Raw genomic sequence first — 21,002 nt, 5'->3', positions numbered from 1 at the left:
TGTCGTCCCCTTCTCCTCCTGCCCTAAATCTTTCCCAGCAGGAGGGTCTTTTCCAGTGAGTCAGCTCTTCACATCAGGTGGCCAAAGTATTGGAGTTTCAGTTTCAACGTCAGTCCTTCCAATGAACACCCAGGACTGATCTCCTTTAGGATGGACTGGTTGGATCTCCTTGCAGTCCAAGGGACTCTCAAGAGTCTTCTCCAATATCACAGTTCAAAAGCATCAATTCTTCAACACTCAGCTTTCTTTATAGTTCAACTCTCACATCCATACATGACCACAGGAAAAACCATAGCCTTGACTAGATGGATGTTTGTTGGCAAAGTAACGTTTCTGCTTTTTAATATGCTCTCTGGGTGGTCATAACTTTCCTTCCAAGGAGTAAACATCTTTTAATTTCATTCCTGCAGTCACCATCTGCAGTGATTTTGGAGTCCCCCCAAATAAAGTCAGCCATTGTTTCCACTATTTCCCCATCTATTTCCCATGAAGTGATGGGACAAGATGCCATGATCTTAGTTCTCTGAATGTTGAGCTTTAAGCCAACTTTTTCACTCTCCTCTTTCACTTCCATCCAGAGGCTCTTTAGTTCTTCTTCACTTTGTGTCGTAAGGGTCGTGTCATCTGCATATCTGAGGTTATTGATATTTCTCCCGGCAATCTTGATTTCAGCTTGTGCTTCCTCCAGCCCAACGTTTCTCATGATGTACTCTGCATAGAAGTTAAATAAGCAGGATGACAATATACAGCCTTGACGTACTCCTTTTCCTATTTGGAACCAGTCTGTTGTTCCATGTCCAGTTCTAACTGTTGCTTCCTGACCTGCATCCAGATTTCTTAAGAGGCAGGTCAGGTGGTCTGGTATGCCCATCTCTTTCAGAATTTTCCACAGTTTATTGTGATCCACACAGTCAAAGGCTTTGGCATAGTCAGTAAAGCAGAAATAACTGTTTTTCTGGAATTCTCTTGCTTTTTCGATGATCCAGTAGATGTTGGCCGTTTGATCTCTGGTTCCTCTGCCTTTTCTAAAACCAGCTTGAACATCTGGAAGTTCATAGTTCACGTATTGCTGAAGCCTGGCTTGGAGAATTTTAAGCATTACTTTACTAGCGTGTGAGATGAGTGCAATTGTGTGATAGTTTGAGCATTCTTTGGCATTGCTTTTCTTTGTGACTGGAATGGAAACTGACCTTTTCCGGTCCTGTGGCCACTGCTCAGTTTTCCAAATTTGCTGGCATATTGAGTATAACACTTTCACAGCATCATCTTTCAGGATTTGAAGTAACTCAACTGGAATTCCATGACCTCCACTGCTTTGTTCATAGTGATGCTTCCTAAGGCCCATTTGACTTCACATTCCAGGTTATCTGGCTCTAAGTGAGTGATCACACCATTGTGATTATCTGGGTTGTAAAGATCTTTTTTGTACAGTTCTTCTGTGTATTCTTGCCACTTCTTAATATCTTCTGCTTCTGTTAGGTCCATACCATTTCTGTCCTTTATTGAGCCCATCTTTGCATGAAATGTTCCCTTGGTATCTCTAATTTTCTTGAAGAGATCTCTAGTCTTTCCCATTCTGTTGTTTTCCTCTATTTCTTTGCATTGATCGCTGAGGAAGGCTTTCTTATCTCTTCTTGTTATTCTTTGGAACTCTGCATTCGGATGCTTATATCTTTCCTTTGCTCCTTTGCTTTTCACTTCTCTTCTTTTCAAAGCTATTTGTAAGGCCTCCTCAGACAGCCATTTTGCTTTTTTGCATTTCTTTTTCTTGGGGATGGTCTTGATCCCTGTCTCCTGTACAATGTCTTGAACCTCCATCCATAGTTCTTCAGGCACTCTATCAGATCTAGTCCCTTAAATCTATTTCTCACTTCCACTGTATCAGAGAAGGCAATGGCACCCCACTCCAGTACTCTTGCCTGGAAAATCCCGTGAATGGAGGATCCTGGAAGGCTGCAGTCCAGGGGGTCACTGAGGGTTGGACACGATTAAACGACTTCCCTTTCACTTTTCACTTTGATGCATTGGAGAAAGAGGTGGCAACCTACTCCAGTATTTTTGCCTGGAGAATCCTAGGGACGGGGGAGCCTGGTGGGCTGCCGTCTATGGGGTTGCACAGAGTCGGACACAACTGAAGTGACTTAGCAGTATAGTCATAAGGGATTTGATTTAGGTCATATCTGAATGGTCTAGTGGTTTTCCCTACTTTCTTCAATTTAAGTCTGAATTTGGCAATAAGGAGTTCATGATCTGAGCCACAGTCAGCTCCCAGTCTTGTTTTTGCTGACTGTATAGAGCTTCTCCATCTTTGGCTGCAAAGAATACAATCAGTCTGATTTCAGTGTCAACCATCTGGTGATGTCCATGTGTAGTCTTCTCTTGTGTTGTTGGAAGAGGGTGTTTGCTATGACCAGTGCATTCTATTGGCAGAACTCTATTAGTCTTTGCCCTGCTTCATTCCATATTCCAAGGCCAAATTTGCCTGTTACTCCAGGTGTTTCTTCACTTCCTACTTTTGCATTCCAGTCCCCTATAATGAAAAGGACATCTATTTTGGGTGTTAATTCTAGAAGGTCTTGTAGGTCTTCATAGAACTGTTTAACTTCAGTCTCTTCAGCGTTACTGTTTGGGGCATAGACTTGGATTACCGTGATATTGAATGGTTTGCCTTGGAAACGAACAGAGATCATTCTGTCATTTTTGAGATTGCATCCAAGTACCACATTTCGGACTCTTTTGTTGACCATGATGGCTACTCCATTTCATCTAAGGGATTCCTGCCAAAGTAGTAGATATAATGGTCATCTGAGTTAAATTCACCCATTCCAGTCCATCTTAGTTCACTGATTCCTAGAATGTCAATGTTCACTCTTGCCATCTCCAGTTTGACCACTTCCAATTTGCCTTGATTCATGGACCTAACATTCCAGGTTCCTATGCAATATTGCTCTTTACAGCATTTAACCTTGCTTCTATCACCAGTGCTATCAATACTATTAACTAAATTCCAGATTTTATTCATATTTTTACTATTAACTAAATTCCATATTTTAACCAGTTTTTTTCTGTTAATAACCTTCCCTTGCTCCCTGTTCCAGGCTTAGATCCAGGATACCTAGAATTAATTTTCTGGTCTTTTTAAATAAGTCTTTGGGTATTTTCACCTTCTTGGAGAAGTTGTGTCTGGAGCTATCTCACCTGCTCCCATCTGGAATGATATATTTATAGATCTCCTCCATTGTTGCCATGTTGGGATTTCCCTTTACATTTATCCTGGGGATTCCTTTCACCTCACTTTGAGTGTGACCTCTTTTTTTTTTGGATCCAGTGATTTCTCTAGTTCATGCCTTTCTTTTTCTTTGTTTACTATCTCATTTTGATTGAACGTATCTTTTGGAAGTCTTTAGATAAAGGGAAGATGGAAAAGGTTTTTGCATAGATAACTTATTCTACCTTCACTTTTAATTGGTTTTCCAGGGAGTGATGATTAATTTTATGTATCAACTGGGCTAGTGGTAGAGCACCTATTTATTTAATCAAACACTAATATTTGAAACACTGAAAATATCTTGTGGCTATAATTAAGATCTTTATTATTTTTTAATCTGTCTCTCTTTTTTTTTTTAGCCACCCCAAGAGGCATGTGGTATCTTAGTTCCCCAACCAGGGGTCAAACCCACACCCCCTGCATTGGAAGCATGGACTCTTAACCACTAGATTGACAGGGAAGTCCCATAATTAAGATCTTTAATCAGCTGATTTTAAAGGAGATTACCCTCTCAAGGTAAAGGGTAGCTAGATAAGGATTTCAATATGTATTTTAGTTTTTAAGTGACTAAATCAAGTTAAGGCCTTATAGCAAAAACTGAAGTTTCCTGGAAAAGAAGAGATTTTGTCTCAGGATTGCTCCATCAACCCTTGCTGTGTTTCCAGCCTGGAAATCTGCCCTATGAATTTCAGAATTGCCTTTCCCCACAGTTGTGTGAGCCAATTTCTGAAAAGAAACCTGTCATCTATGTCTATGTCTCCCCCATCCTATTTCTCTAGAGAACACTGACCAGTATACAGGGCATGTAGACTTATAAGTGAAAGTTGCTCAGTCCTGTCTGACTCTTTGTGACCCCATGGACTATACAGTCCATAGAATTCTCCAGGCCAGAATACTGGAGTGGCTTGCCTTTCCCTTCTCCAGGGGATCTTCCCAACCCAGGGATCGAACCCAGGTCTCCCACGTTGTAGGTGGATTCTTTACCAGCTGAACCACAGGGAAGCCCATATAGAATTATAGGTTGGCAATCAATTTCTCTCAGAATTTTAAAGGCATAGTTCCATTAGTTTCTAGCTATCAGAATGCTATTGAGAAATTTTATACAATTTTGAGACTTGAGCTTTTATATAAAATTAATTTTACTGTCTGAAATTATAGAATCTAGTCATCATCCTTGGTGGTCTGAAGTTGCATGGTCAGGTTCATTTTCATCCATTGTGCTGGGCACTCAGAGTCCCTTTCAGTCTGGAAACAAACTCATATCCTTTAGCTCTAGAAATTTTTCTTGACTTATTTGTTTAAGGGTTTTCTGACATCCATTGTCTCTATTTTCTCTTTCCGGAAGTCCTGTTGTTTTGATATTGGATCTAATGGTCTTCAAGTTTTCTTATTCCATCTTACCTATTTTTAATGTTTTGGGGATATTTCTTCAACATTATCTCCTAATAACTCTTTCTCTCTTAGTTTCTAATTTATACAATTATGCTTTTAATTTCCAAGAGCTCTTTTATGTTTCCAGAATATTCATTCTTTTTCCATATATTTATTTACTCACTTAAAAACTAAAATGTATATTGAAATCTTTATCTATATGCCCCAAACAATGAGTATTATAAATTACCATTTTCTTTGTTATAAATCTAAAAACTGAAAGTTAAATTTGCATGGTTTCTAGAATATTTGGTCTATAAAATTTAGTAATGCATAGATATTTGTTTTGATGCTGTTATGCATCATAAGCTGTTTGTAAATTTTGGAGAATAATTCTTTATATGTAACTTGCAAACATTTTCTCCCAATCTGTGGGTTGTGTTTTCATTTTGTTTATTTCCTTTGGTATGCAAAAACTGTTGAGTTTAAGTAGGTCCCATTTATTTTTGTTTTTATTTCCATTATTCTGGGAGATGGATCAAAAAAGAAGTTGCCATGATTTATGTCAGAGTGTTCTGTCTATGCTTTCCTCTAGGAGATTTATAGTGTCTGGTCTCACGTTATGTCTTTATTCCATTCTGAGATTATTTTTGTTTATGAAGTTAAAGAATGATCTTTTTTTTTTTTTTTAAACATGTGGCTGTCCAGTTTTCGTGATAGGCAGACTACCTAAATAGACATTTTTCCAAAGAAGACATACAGATGGCTAACCGGTACATGAAAAGATGTTCAACATCCCTAATTATTAGGGAAATGCAAATCAAAACTACAATGAGATATCACTTCACACCAGCCAGAGTGGCTATCATCAAAAAATCCACAAATAATAAATGCTGGAGAGAGTGTGGAGAGAAGGGAACCCTTGTACACTGTTGGTGGGAATGTAGATTGGTACAGCTGCTATGGAAAACGGTATGGAGCTTCCTTAAATAACTGAAAACAGAACTACCACATGACCCTGCAATCCCACTCCTGGATGTATATCTGGAGAGAAACATGATCCATAAGGATACAAGCACCCCAATAGTCATTGTAGCACTGTTTACAATATTTGTGACATGGAAGCAACCTAAATGTCCATGGACAGAGGAGTGGATAGAGAATATGTGGTGTATATATATATATATAAACAATGGAATATTATTCAGCCATTAAAAGAATGAAATAATGCCATTTACTATAACATGGATGGACCTAGAGAGTGTCATACTGAGTGAAATAAGTCAGAGAAAGAGAAATCTTGGATGATAGTCCTTATATGTGGAATCTAAAAAGAAATGATACAAATGAACTTACAAAACAGAAAGAGACTCACAGACCTATAAAATGTACTTACGGTTGCTGGGGGAAAGAGATGGGAAATTTGGGATCAACATTTATACACTGCTGTATTTAAAATGGATAACCAACAAAGACCTATTGTATAGCACATGGAACTCTGCTCAGTGTTGTGTGGCAGCTTGGATGGGAGGAGGGTTTTGGGGAGAATGGATACATGTATATGTATGGCTGAATTCCTTCACTATTCATCTGAAATTATCACAATATTGTTAACTGGCTATACCCCAATACAAAATAAAAAGTTTAAAAGAAAAAAAAGATTTAGCAATGCATATGCATGGCACAGAAGTTTGAATGTTACCATTTAATTTTTGTTTCACATATTAGAAACTTAAAAGAAAATTCTGTAAGTATTGATATCCCTAGTTAGTATTTAATAACAGTTTAAATGTTTATATGATGCTCACATTATGGAAATGCTTTGTTTTAAGTATAACACATGTCCTTGAATGTGTTTCCAATGCATAGATGCTATTTTTACTGATTATTTTTGCATTTAATTTCATCTATTTGTGCAAACATTTGGGTATGCTATCTCATTTTTCCTAACTGTTACACTAATTCTAGTTAACCCTAAAATATAACACAGGTCTATTTCCCTGGGTATACTAACATGCCAAGATGTTCCAGTTCAATATGTAACCATGTAATTTTAACATCTACTGTTTTCATACTTTCTTATTCTCATTTAACACATGCAGCTCTTAAGTTCTTATACAAAATCCAACTATCTTTTTTTTGTTTCCCACTTTTTCCCTGCATAAATCTCTTCCTTTGTCACTGCTTTTTTCGTCTGTATAGAGCCTTCATATATGAGGTTGTATAACACATACAGTTTATATACATATGTAGGTGGTTATATAGCATAAGGGGTTAGAAGTGTGGGCTCTTTAAGTTGGCTAGCCTCCCTACATTTATTTATTTAACTTAAAAATTTTATTGAAATATAGTTGATTTACAATGTTGTGTTAGTTTCGGGTACATAGCAAAGTGAGTCAGCCATACATATACACATATTCAAAAGGGCTTCCCTAGTAGCTCAGATGGTAAAGCATTCACCTGCAATGCCGGAGACTGGGTTTGCTAATTGGGTCAGGAAGATCCCTTGGAGAGGGAAATGGCAACCCACTCCAGTATTCTTGTCTGGAGAATTCCATGGCCAGAGGAGCCTGGCAGGTTACAGTCCATGGGGTTGCAAAGAGTTGGACACAACTGAGCGACTAACACACATATTCACTTTAATTTTTTTTTGAACTTTTTATTTTGTATTGGAGTATAGCTGATTAACAATATTATGATAATTTCAGGTGAACAGTGAAGGGACTCAGCTATACATATACATGTATCCATTCTCCCCCAAACCCTCCTCCCATTCAGGCTGCCACATAACATTGAGCAGAGTTCCATGTGCTATACAGTAGGTCCTTGTTGGTTATCCATTTTAAATATAGACGTGTGTACACGTTGATCCCAAACTCCCTAACTATCTCTTCCCCAGGGCAACCATGAGTTTGTATTCTAAGTCTGTGAGTCTCTTTCTGTTTTGTAAGTAAGTTCATTTGTATCATTTCTTTCTAGAGTCCACATATAAGGGATGTCAAAGGATTTTTCTCCTTCTCTGTCTGACTTACTTCACTCAATAAGATACTCTCTAGGTCTAGGTTTTAGAAAAATCTGGAGGCTTTATACATTTTATTATTCATATATAATATAGGTAATTAGATTATGTTTGCTCAAGACTACCATGCCTATTAAGTCTAACATGATACAAAGGGTATCCACTCTGTTTTTGGATCCTTTCCCATATAGGCCATTACAGAGTATTGAGTAGAGTTCCCTGTGCTGTACATAAGTCCTTATTAGTTATCTATTTTATATATAGTAGTATGTATATGTCAATTTCAATTTTCCAATTGATACCTCCTCCCTTACGCCCTGGTAACCATAAGTTTGTTTTCTACATCTGTGACTCTGTTTTGTAAATAAGTTCATATTTGTACCCTTTTTCTCAGATTCCACATATAAGCATTATCTTACAGTATTTGTCTTTCTCTGCCTTCACTCAGTATGACAGTCTCTAGGTCCACTCATGCAAATGGCATTATTTGGTTCTTTTTTATGGTTGGGTAATATTCCATTGTATATACATGTACCGCATCTTCTTTATCCACTCCTCTGTTGATGGACGTTTTGGTTGCTTCCGTGTCCTGGCTACTGTAAATAGTGCTGCAGTGAACACTGGGGTGCATGTAGTTTAGAGTTGCATTTCTTTAATAATTAGTGATGTTGATCATCTTTTCATGTGCTTTTTGGCCATCTGTAAGAATGTTCATTTTTGTCACAGCATTCTGGTTATGTTTCATGGGTGCCATATAATTTATTATCTTTGAAGATGTGTGGGAAATTAAAATTTTTTTATTGTGGTAAAAGTCTCATAATATGAAAACATACTATTTTAACTGTATTTAACTATACAGTTAAGTAGCACTATGTATGTTCACATTGTTATGCAACTCTCACCATCATCCATTTCCTGAATTTTTCACCTTCCTAAACTGAACCTCTGTTCTCTTTAAACACTTAACTTCCCATCGCCCTTCCCCATCCACCCTCCCCACTGCTCAGCCCCTGGCATCTACCAGTGTACTTTCTGACTCTCTGAATTTGACTATTCTGGCACCTCATATAAGTGGGATCAAACAGTATATTTCTGCACCTAATGTATATTGGAATGGATTTTTAAGGTTAACTTAATATAGCCTACAAACAGATTGTATATTCTATTTTTTTCTTCCCTGTGCTGTATAGTAGGCCCTCACCAGCCATCTACTTCATACATAGTAGTGTACAAACATCAATCCCAATTTTCCAACCCATCCTACCCACCCTTTGGTGTCCATATGTTTATTCTCTATGTCTCTGTCTATAATTCTGCTTTGCAAACAGGTTCCTCTGTACAATTTTTCTAGATTCCACATATATGCATTAATATATGATATTTGTTTTTCTGACTTACTTTACTCTGTATAACAGTCTCTAGGTCCATCCATGCCTCTGCAAATGTTACTGTTTTGTACCTTTTGCTTCCCTGGTGGCTCAGAATCTGCCTGCAATGCAAGAAACCCAGGTTTGATCCCTGGATTGGGAAGATCCCCTGGAGAAGGAAATGGCAACCCACTCCAGTATTCTTGCCTGGAAAAGTCCCTAGAGGAGCCTGGTGGGCTACAGTCCACGGGGTCGCAAAGAGTCAAACACAACTGAGCGACTAATACTGTACTATGGCTAAGTAATACTTCATTGTATATATGTGCCACATTTTCATCCATTCATCTGACAGTGGACATTTAGGGTGCTTCCATGTCTTGGCTATTGTCAACAGGGCTGCAGTGAACATTGGAGTGCATGTATCCTTTCAAATTATGGTTTTCTCTGATACATGTTTAGGAGTGGGATTGCTGGGTCATAGGGTAGCTCTATTTTTAGCTTTTTAAGGACCCTCCATACTGTTTTCCATAGTGGCTGTGCCAATTTACATTACCACCAACAGTGTAGGGGGGTTCCCTTTTCTCCACACCCTCTGCAGCATTTATTGTTTATAGATTTTGTGATGATGGCCATTCCAACCAATGTAAGGTGATACCTCATTGTAGTTTTGATTTGCATTTTCTAATAATTATCTATGTTGACCAACTTTTCTTGCATCTCTTGGCCATCTGTCTTTTTAATTTTTTTTTAATTTTACATTGGAATATAGCCGATTAACAGTGTTGTGATAGTTTCAGTTGGACAGCAAAGGGACTGAACCATACATATATATGTATCCATCTCTCCTAAACACCCCTTCTGATTTAGGCTGCCATATAACAGTGAGCAGAGTTCCCTGTGTTATAGAGTAGGACCTTGTTGGTTATCCATTTTAAATATAGTAGTGTGTACACATTGATCCCAAACTTCCTAGCTATCTTTTACCCCATTCTACCCACCTTGGCAACCATAATTTTATTCTCCATGAGTCTCTTTCTGTTTTGTAAGTCAGTTCATTTGTATTGTTTCTTTTTAGATTCCACATATGAGGAATGTCATATAAGATCTCTCCTTTTCTCTCTGACTTACTTCACCCACTATGGTCCTCTCTAGGTACATCCATGTTGCTGCAGATGGCACTATTTCATTCTTTTTAACGGCTGAGCAATATTCCATTATAGATATGTATCATATCTTCTTTATCCATTCCTCTGTTGATGGACATTTAGGTGCTTCCGTGTCTTGGCTATTGTAAACAGTGCTGCAGTGAGTGAACGTCAGAGTGCAGGTATCCTTTATTCTCTGGGTATATGCCCAGGAGTGGGATTGCTGGGTCATATGATAGTTCTATTTGTAATTTTTTAAGGACCCTCCATACCGTTCTCCATAGTAGCTGTACCAATTTATATTCCCACCAACAATGTACGAGGGTTCCCATCTCTCCACATACTCTCTAGCATTTATTGTTTGTGGATTTTTAATAATAATCATTTTGACTGGTATGAAGTGATATCTCATTGTAGTTTTGATTTTTATGTCTCTAATAATTAGCTTTACTGAGCAGCTTTTCATGTGCCTCTTGAGCATTTGTATGTTTTCTTTGGAGAAATGTCTATTTAGGTCTTTTGCTTATTTTTTAATTGGGTTGTCTTTTTGATAATGAGTTGCATGAGCTGTCTGTATTTTGGAGGTTACTCCCTTGTTGCTTCATTTGTAAACATTTTCACCCATTCTGAAATTGTCTTTGTTTTGTTTATGGTTTCCTTTGCTCTTTAAAAGCTTTTAAATTTAACTAGGTCTCATTTGTTTTTTTGTTTTTATTTTCATTAGGAGGTGGGTGAAAAATGATCTTGCTGCAATTTATTTCAATAAGTGTTCTGCCTTTGTTTTCCTCTAAGAGTTTTATAGTATCAGGCCTTACATTTAGGTCTTTAATCCATTTTATTTTTGTGTACAGTGTTAAGAGTGTTCTAATTTTATTCTTTTATATGTGACTATCCAGTTTCCCAGCACCACTTATTAAGAGATTATCTTTTCTCCATTGTATATTCTTGTTTCCTTTGTCATAGATTAGGTGGTCTTAGAAGCATGAGTTTGTCTCTGGGCTTTCTATCTTGTTCCATTGATTTTTCTGTTTTTGTGCCAGTACCACATTGTCTTACTGTAGTTTTGTAATATAGTCTGAAATCAGGGAGCCTGACTCCTCCTGATTCATTTTTCTTTCTCAAGATTGCTTTAGCTATTCAGAGTCTTTTCTGTCTTCATACAAATTAAAATTTTTTTTGTTCTAATTCTGTGAAAAATGCCATTGGTAATTTGCTAGAGATTGAGGGTGTATTTATATGTAAAAATTCACTGAACTATGCAGTTAGTAGCTGTATACTTTATTATATTTAAGTTATACTTCCAACATTGAAAAAAGGTACAAAGTGTTGAGATTTTCTGAGACAAGTGAGATGCCCACTGGCTGACCAAGGGTGATGATGGTGGGGGAGGGAGCTGGGGATCATAGACAGCTTTATGGCACTGAAGTAGTATTTGAGTTAAGCCTCAAAATAGTGCTTCCTAACAGTTCTTGGATCTGTCACTGTAAATTTGATGGAAATTATAGCCTTTCTCTTCATGGAAAAAGCCCCCATATACACAAAGGCATACTCGACTTGTGCATATTATTTCATGGTCCTAATAATATACATCTATGACCCTTATACAATCAATGGGTCGTGCACTCAAGGACCCATGCTTAGATAAATGGGTATATTTACAAATAGGAGGGGATAAGAGTGGGATTCCAGTTAAGAAAAACCCTGTAGGAAGAACGGGCATCTGCTAGCACATGTGGATACTAGAGACAGCAAGGCAAGAGACAGCAAGAATCCTCCACAGTCCATTTCAGTAGAATTTCCCATTGACAACTTGATCCAGGACTGAGTCCCAGCACCAGCTCTGCAAGTGAAATTACTACTTATACCATGGCTCCAAGATGTAGTTACAAAAGCTAATACCATGCTTGCTTATGAGAATCAGTTTGCCACTCCAGTACTCTTGCCTGGAAAATCCCATGGGCAGAGGAGCCTGGTAGGCTGTATGCAGTCCATAGGGTCGAGAAGAGTCAGACACGACTGAGCAACTTCACTTTCACTTTTCACTTGCATGCATTGGAGAAGGAAATGGCAACCCACTCCAGTGTTCTTGCCTGGAGAATCCCAGGGGCGGGGCAGCCTGGTGGGCTGCCGTCTATGGGGTCGCACAGAGTTGGACACGACTGAAGCGACTTAGCAGTAGCAGTAGCAGCAGCAGCATTAATATTTTACATTGAGTATTTACCAGGAATGTCTTTTTGCTTTCTAATGATTTTTTTCCATAGTGTATGAATACACAGCCTCTTAAGCTTCTGCTGCTTGGGACACTCAAGAGACGTTTTGGATGTATTTTTTTTTTAAATCATTGTTGTTCTTCTGTCAGTGTTGTGTCTGACTTTTTGTGACCCTATGAACTGCAGCACACCAGGCTTCCTGTCCTTCACTATCTCCTGGATTTTGCTCAAACTCATGTCCATTGAGTTAGTGATGTCATCGAACCATCTCATCCTCTGTCGCCCCCTTCTCCTGCCCTCAATCTTTCCCAGCATCAGGTTCTTTTTCAGTGAGTTGGCTCTTTGCATCAGGTAGCCTAAGTATGGAGCTTCAGCTTCAGCATCAGTCCTTCCAGTGAATATTTAAAAAAAATAATTTTCTTTATATTTGGCTGTGCTGGGTCTTTGTTGCTGCAGGGCTACTCTCTTGTTATGGTGCACAGGCTTCTCACTGCCATGGCTTCTCTTGTTATGGAGCACGGGTTCTAGAGCACAGGCTCAATAGATGCAGTGCATGGGCTTAGTTGCTCCATGGCATGTGGGATCTTCCCGGACCAGGGTTTGAACCCGTGTCTCTTGCAGGTGGATTCTTTACCACTGAGTCACCAGGGAAGCCCCTACAGATGTATTAACTGCTTAAAATATTCATTGTCCCCCTCTGCTATGTCTATTCCTATATGAAAAGTATATTTCCCAATTCTTTGACATCAGACTTGTCAGTGTCTTTTGCTTTGGCCAGTGGGATGTGAGCAGAAGTTCTATAAACCATATTTAAGCACTAGCTTTCTGAGCTCCATGGTTCCATGATCACTTTCTTCTGCCATAAAAGTGGCATGTCCTAGAGGATACTCTGGATCCCCAATCCAGAGATTTGGGGATTGTTACCACAATATAACACAGTGAAAGCTGACTAACACCAGGACATTTGGGAAAAAATCTTGAGCAAATGGAGCAGGATCTGTTATTGAGTCTTTTCTCAGGGCCTGGAGAATTTTCTCTCAATTTTCATCTATCATGAGAGTCAGTTTATTTAGCAGTCTAGAATATGTAAAAATGAGGAATGTCAAAGTTACTTCTTTTTTATTAACGAAAGGAAAAAATATAAAGACCATAAACCACAATTGAGAACAAAATATTTTATTTCTCTCAATAAAACTATAGTTTACAATAGTATTTACTAAATAAATTATATAATTTCTCTTTTACAAGCAATAAACTAAATCACAAATATTTCAAAGACAATGTATGTACACGACATAAGGCCTTTTATAAATAGCTTTGCTTATCTCATTTCACTAGTAAACAGTGAAAAAATCTTTATAGAAGCTAATTTTCTATAAAGTATACGCAGACCTATTACACTGATCTTTATATGAAACCAATTTAAACTTTTAATGACATGGGCTATGATTATAACTTTGCAAAAAAGAATAGAATTTAGACTTTATTTACCATTTTGCATGGATGGATCTTTAAAAAATATATGCGCAGATTACATATGTTGCTTATGGATAATCACTGGATGCATGCAAAATGAAATAATGCAAGTGTCAATAGGAAAATAGCACTTCCAAGTCCAAAAAGGTGATTGGCAATGGTATAGAAAGCAGCTTAAACAGAGTTCATGCAGTTCTTCACAGTTCAGCAAGCAACAGCAAATGCCAGAAGAGTGTGGTATTTTTCACATCTGCTGATCAGCCTTTCCGCCAAGGCTCCCCTGACATCTTGCAGACTCCAAGTCCAGTTGATTATGATTCTGTGCGTAGTGGGGTTCAGCTGTTTCCTTTGGGTAATTCTGGAGTGGAGAAACTTCTTTACCACGACTGTGTTCATGTCTCCTCCATCTGCCAAGGTGGTCACTATTTTCACTTACTGGGTGGGGAAAAGGGGAAGGAGATGTAAGGCTAAGTTTTGGCATTGATTTATAATGGTGCCTGATGAGTAGGAACACAAGTTCATTCATTCTCTCAATGACTGGTACCTGAGAAACATGCAGGTAGAAGTGGGAGGGCAATAGGTCTGGGATGGATTCTTTTTTTTAAAGATATTTTAATTAATTAATTTGGCTGCACTTGGTTTCAGTTGAGGCACGTGGGATCTTTCAGCTGCGGCATGTGCTATCTATCTAGTTCCCTGACTAGGGATCGAACCTGGTCCCCTGCACTGGGAGGGTGGTGTTTTAGCCCCTGGACCACCAGGGAAGTCCCTGCGATTGATTCTTTTGCAATGATAAGCATCTAACTTCTGCAATATCTAAATTCCACCAAGATTTTTATCAAGTTCTACCACATCACAGCTCAGGGCTAGGGACTTGGAAGGAAATAACGCTGACTAAGCCCTGCAAGGGCACAGTGCTTTGGGGCTGTCCTGTGGTATATTGGTCCTGAAGTAAATCAGAGCAACCTGAACATGGTCTGGAACTCATGGACCCTGTGCTCATTTTCACACACTGTCCCTGTCGCTGGGGAATAAAAAATACGTCCAGCAAATATCAGACCTAAAACGGTAGCCGCTTAAGATCAGAGGCAGCTAATTCAGCCTCTGACAGTTGTACTAGGCTGTATTTATGAGAAGTGGTACCATGTTCAGGAAGATGTAACTGCATATATCTATTGATCCTCTAATTATTACAGGACAGTATCCAAGTTACCATCTTTGTACTTCATTTGCTCTATCTGTAAAATGGGAGTAATAAATCCTGCTTTATAAGTGATAAACTTTTTTTTATAGGAAAATAGTGTCTGGGTACAAATATACATACAGGGTACACACAAATTATATACATATCATTTAGTGCCTGGCATATGTTAGTGTCCCCAACATAATGGTTAAGAAGGTTGTAGCTGGGACCACAGACATTGTGTGGCCCAACACAGTCATCTGGAGACTGAAAAAACTTGAGTCCAAAGTTTGAAATGACTGAAAATTATTAGGAAAGAAACTGTGTCAAACAGGATTTTGTTTAAAAGTGAGTATTTCCTCTTGTAATTTGAGACTTTTGAGTTGTAACTTTTATTTACCACTTTGTTTAATAGTTGAGACTGCTCCCTCTTATTAATCAAAATTGGAAAGGTTCACCTGCCTAAGTGTACAACATGTTCACACTACTACTCAAGCTGTATCTGAAAGATTATTTGAGTATTAAGTGGTGTGCGCTCTAGCAGTGGGCAAAGAGGAAGTTGCTCCATTTCTCAGGACAGATGCCTGTAAGGTCGACTTCATTTAAGCTTGACCAGTGGCATAAAAACACCCACATAAAACTACAAGTTTCTTCTAATTAGATTTGAGCCCTGCTTTCTTTAAAACCAAAAGGAGGTGATAGTTCAGCTCTACTTATCCGGTAGATCCCAGCTGGGGTTCCGTGTCTGGTTTCCAGTGCCAAACTGAGGCGGACACTGACCAATCTGAGCCCTGCCTGAAAGAACCATCAGCTGAAGGTCTCCAAACCCAGGACCCCATGGAATTGGTTAAGACCTGGGCTTTGGGGTCTAGAAAATAAAGAGATTTAAAGACAGAACGTAACAGTTGTCTTTGAATATCTGAAGACTCACTTTGGGGAAGAAAGAGGTACTCGCTGAGCTGTCACTGCAAGTGTGACACTGTCACCAACAGTAGTGGCACAGGCGGCCGTGATCCTTGGGGCAGGCAGGAGCACCAGAACATGTGAAGTGAGCAGGCTGGGAAAAGGGTCACCCTCTCAATCTCCTTCCATCAAGTGCTGTGATACTCACAGTGCCCCCCAACCCTAGGAGCCCAATCTTTCATCTGTTGAGACTCAAGTGAATGTGTCAGTCATTCAGTCACATCCGGCTCTTTGAGACCCTATGGACTGTAGCCCTCTAGGCTCCTCTGTCCATGGAATTCTCCGGGCAAGAATACTGGAGTGGGTAGCCATTCCCTTCTCCAGGGGAGCTTCCTGACCCAGAAATCGAACCTGGGGCTCCTGCATTACAGGCAGATTCTTTACCATCTGAGCCACCAGGGAAGCCAAGGGTGAGAAAAAATGACTCCAAGACCAGAACTGGGACAAATTTGTAGAAGCCAGTTTTGCTTCAATGTGGAAATGTTTTCTAACTAAAGAAATGAGTGGTCTCTGAGGGAGGAGGCCAGGTGAACTGGCCTCTGGGTGGAGCTGAGGCAGTGGACCCAGGGTGGCAGGGAGGCACGCAATGACTGGTGGCCAGTGACAAGGGCTCGGGCAGTCGTGGGGGGTGGTCCTGGGTCAGATGATCACAAAGTTCCATTACAACCACAAGATTCTATTAAATACTGCTTGTAAAATAACTTAGAATATTGAAAATAGTTACTGGTTTATATAATAAAAACTACATGAAAAGAAATGTAATATTGTGTTTAACCAATTTTATGAGAAATTTGTAATTCAGTAAAAAAATCAAACAGTATTATAATGAAATATAATTTCCTTAGTATTAAAAATAATGAATTATTTCCAGCTCTGGTCATTAAAACTCCTGTATGTTCACTAAATTTTTAATTTTTAAATGTAATTTAAATTTTTTCTAGCTTATGAAGGGGCTTCCCAGGTGGTGCTAGTGGTAAAGAATATACCTGCCAATGCAGTAGATACAAGAGATGCTGGTTCAATCCCTGGGTCAGGAAGATCCCCTGGAGGAGGAAATAGCAACCCACTCCAGTAGTCTTGCCTGGAGAATTCCATGGACAGAGGAGCCTGGTGGACTAAAGTCCATGGGTTGCAGTCGGACATGACTGAGCACACACACATACATGAATAGTTTATATTTACAATGCTGTGTTAGTTTCAGGTATACAGCAGAGTGACTCAGTTATACATATATCTGTTCTTTTTTAGATTCTTTACCCAAATAGGTTTTTACAGATTGTTGAGTAGAGGAGCTCCCTGTAGTATATAGTAGGTCCTTGTGGATTTTCTATATAGTAGTATGTATATGTTAATCCAAAACCCCTAACTTATCCTTTCCCCTTTGGTAACCATTAGGTTGTTTTCAAACCCTGGCATCTGTTTGTATTTTGTAAATAAGTTCATTAGTTTCATTTAATATTCCATATATATGTGGTATATTTGTCTCTTTCTGATTTATTTCACTTAGTATGATAATCTATAGAATTGCCTTTATGGCTGCAAATGGCATTATTTCTTTTTTATGACTGAGCAATATTCCATTATAATCTATACTACAATATTCCATTGTATATTGTACTCCGTCTTCTTTATCCATTCATCTGTCAGTGAACACTTAGGTTGCCTCCTTGTCTTGGTTACTGTAATTAGAGCTGCAGTGAACATTGGGGTGTATGTACGTTTTTGAATTACAGTTTTCTCTAGATATATGCCCAGGAGTAGGATGACTGGGTCATATGATAGTTTTATTTTTAGTTTTTTTGAGGAAACTCCATACTGTTCTCTGTAATGGTTGTCCCAATTTACATTCCCATCAACAGTGTAGGAGGGTTCCCTATTCTTCACACCCTCTCTAGAATTTAGTTTTGATGGTCAGAAAGGTGATACCTCATTGTAGTTTTGATTTGCATTTCTCTAACAATTAGTGATGTTGAGCATCTTTTCATGTGCTTTTTTGCCATCTGTATATCTTCTTTGGAGAAATGTCTATGTAGATCTTCTTCCCATTTGTTGATTGGGTTTTTATTGATTGATTGATATTGAGCTACATCAGCTGTTTGTATAATGTGGAGATTAATTCCTTGTATGTCTTTTTTTCCCATTCTGTGCATTGTCTCTTCATATTGTTTATGGTTTCCTTTGCTGTGCAACAGCTTTTAAGCTTAATTAGGTCTCATCTGTTTATTTTTGTTTTTATTTTCATTACACTAGGAGGTGATTCCAAAAGGAGTGTAGCAATTTACATCAAAGAATGTTCTTCCTATATTTTCCTCTAAGACTAGAGATCTTTTCAAGAAAATTAAGATACCAGGGGAACATTTCATGGAAAGATGGGCACAATAAAAGACAGAAATGGTATGGACCTAACAGAAGCAGAAGATAATAAGAAGTGGTGGCAAGAATACACAGAGGAACTATACAAAAAGATCTTCACGACCCAGATAATCATGATGGTATGATCACTCACCTAGACCCAGACATCCTGACATGCAAAGTCAAGTGGGTCTTATGAAGCATCACTATGAATAAAGCTAGTGGAGGTGATGGAATTGCAGTTGAGCTATTTCAAATCCTAAAAGATGATGCTGTGAAAATGCTGCATTCAAATGCCAGCAAATTTGGAAAACTCAGCAGTGGCCACAATGCTGGAAAAGGTCAGTTTTCATTCTGATCCTAAAGAAAGGCAATGCCAAAGAATGCTCAAACTATCAGACAATTGCACTCATCTTACATGCTGGTAAAGTAATGCTCAAAATTCTCCAAGCCAGGCTTAAACAGTATGTGAACCATGAACTTCCAGATGATCAAGCTGTATTTAGAAAAGGCAGAGGAACCAGAGATCAAATAGCCAACATCCATTGGATCATGAAAAACGGAGAGTTCCAGAAAAACATCTACTTCTGCTTTATTGACTATGCCAAAGCCTTTGACTGTATGTGATCACAACGAACTGGAAAATTCTTCAAAAGATGGGAACACCAGACCACCTGACCTGCCTCCTGAGAAATCTGTATGCAGGTCAAGAAGCAACAGTTAGAACTGGACATGGAACAACAGACTGTTCCAAATTGGGAAAGGAGTATGTCCAAGCTGTATCCTTTCACCCTGCTTATTTAACTTATATGCAGAGTACATCACGAGAAATGCTGGGCTGGATAAAGCACAAGCTAGACAAGATTGCTGGAGAAATATCAAAACCTCATATATGCAGATGACACCACCCTTATGGCAGGAAGCAAAGAAGAACTAAAGAGCCTCTTGATGAAAGTGAAAGAGGAGAGTGAAAAAGTTGGCTTAAAACTCAACATTCAGAAAACTAAGATCATGGCATCTGGTCCGATCACTTCATGGAGAATAAATGGGGAAACAATGGAAAGAGTGACAGACTTTATTTTTTTGGGTTCCAAAATCACTGCAGATAGTGAGTGCTGCCATGAAATTAAAAGATGCTTGCTCCTTGGAAGAAAAGTTACGACCAACCTTGACAGCATATTAAAAAGCAGAGACATTACTTTGCCAACAAAGGTCCATCTAGTCAAGGCTATGGTTTTTCCAGTAGTCGTGTATGGATGTGAGAGTTGGACTATATAAAGAAAGCTGAGCACCAAAGAATTGATGCTTTTGAACTGTGGTGTTGGAGAAGACTCTTGAGAGTCCCCTGGACAGCAAGGAGATCCAACCAGTCTATCCTAAAGGAAATCAACCCTGAATATTCATTGGAAGGACTGATGCTGAAGCTGAAACTCCAATACGATGGCCACCTGATGCGAAGAACTGATTCATTGGAAAAGACCCTGATGCTGGAAAAGATTGAAGGCGGGAGGAGAAGGGGGTGACAAAGGATGAGATGGTTGGATAGCATCACCGACTAGATGGACATGAGTTTGAGTAAACTCTGGGAGTTGATGATGGACAGGGAAGCCTGGCATGCTTCAGTCCATGGGGTCACAAAGAGTTGGACACAACTGAGTGATTGAACTGTACTGAACCGAAGAGCTTTATAGTAGCTTGTTTTACTTTAGGTCTAAGCCATTTTGGGTTTACTTTTGTGTATGGGGACAGATAATGTTCTAGTTTCATTCTTTTACATGTTGTTGTTCGTGTTCACCAAGTCATGTCCAACTCTTCATAACTCCATGGACTGCAGCACTCCAGTCTTCCCTATCCCTCACCATCTCCTGGCGTTTGCTCAAGTTCATGTCCACTGAATCAGTGATGCCATCCAACCATCTCATCCTCTGTCTCCCTCTTCTCCTTATGCCTTCAATCTTTCCCAGCAGTAGGGTATTTTCCAGTGAGTCAGCTATTCACATCAGCTGGTCAAAGTATTGGAGCTTCAGCTTCAGTCTAAGTCATTCCAAAGAGTATTCAGGGTTGATTTCCTTTAGGACTGACTGATTTGATCTTGCTTTCCAAGAGACTCTCAGGAGTCTTCTCCAGCATCACAGTTTAAAAGCATCAATTCTTCAGTGCTCTGCCTTCTTTATTGTCCACATCTCACATACATACATGACTACTGGAAAGACCATAACCTTGACTAAATGGACCTTTGTTGGCAAAGTGATGTCTTTGCTTTTCAACACTCTGTCTAGGTTTGTCATCGCTCTCCTGCCAAGAAGCAATCATCTGCTAATTTCATGGCTGCAGTCACCATCACAGTGATTTTAGAGCCCAAGAAGAGGAAATCTGTCCCTGCTTCTACCTTTTTCCCTTCTATTTGTCATGAAGTGATGGAACTGGATGCTATGATCTTAATTTTTTTACTATTGAGTTTTAAGCCAGCTTTTTCACTTTCTTCTATCACTCTCATCAAGAGGCTCTTTAGTTCCTCTTCACTTTCTGCCAGGAGGGTGGTATCATCTGTATATCTGAGGTTGTTGATATTTTTCCCAGCAATCTTGATTCCAGTTTGTAACTCATCCATGCAGCATTTCATATGATGTGCTCTGTGTATAAGTTAA

The 21,002-nt window shown here is 38.9% G+C and overlaps 1 protein-coding gene and 1 long non-coding RNA gene across 8 annotated transcripts in view; one reads left to right on the top strand and one right to left on the bottom strand.

The window, feature by feature from the left end:
- LOC133252674 (uncharacterized) overlaps positions 1-21,002 on the top strand; it is an 83,975-nt gene that overhangs the window by 37,759 nt on the left and 25,214 nt on the right. The gene's annotated exons all lie outside the window — the stretch shown is intronic.
- The window catches only part of PIP5K1B (phosphatidylinositol-4-phosphate 5-kinase type 1 beta), a 348,088-nt gene continuing 340,626 nt past the window's right edge, over positions 13,541-21,002 (bottom strand). For all 3 annotated transcript variants that reach the window (XM_061425488.1, XM_061425482.1, XM_061425484.1), the window contains one exon: positions 13,541-14,291. In XM_061425488.1, coding sequence (XP_061281472.1) covers positions 14,289-14,291 — 3 coding nt within the window. In that variant the 3' untranslated portion in view covers positions 13,541-14,288. The remainder of the gene's footprint in view (positions 14,292-21,002) is intronic.

This window comes from Bos javanicus, chromosome 8 (assembly GCF_032452875.1).
Source record: "Bos javanicus breed banteng chromosome 8, ARS-OSU_banteng_1.0, whole genome shotgun sequence".
In the NCBI taxonomy this organism is placed as follows: Eukaryota; Metazoa; Chordata; class Mammalia; order Artiodactyla; family Bovidae; genus Bos; species Bos javanicus.
The sequence above is the reverse complement of the archived record's forward strand: the minus strand, read 5'-3'. Positions and strand labels throughout refer to the sequence as shown.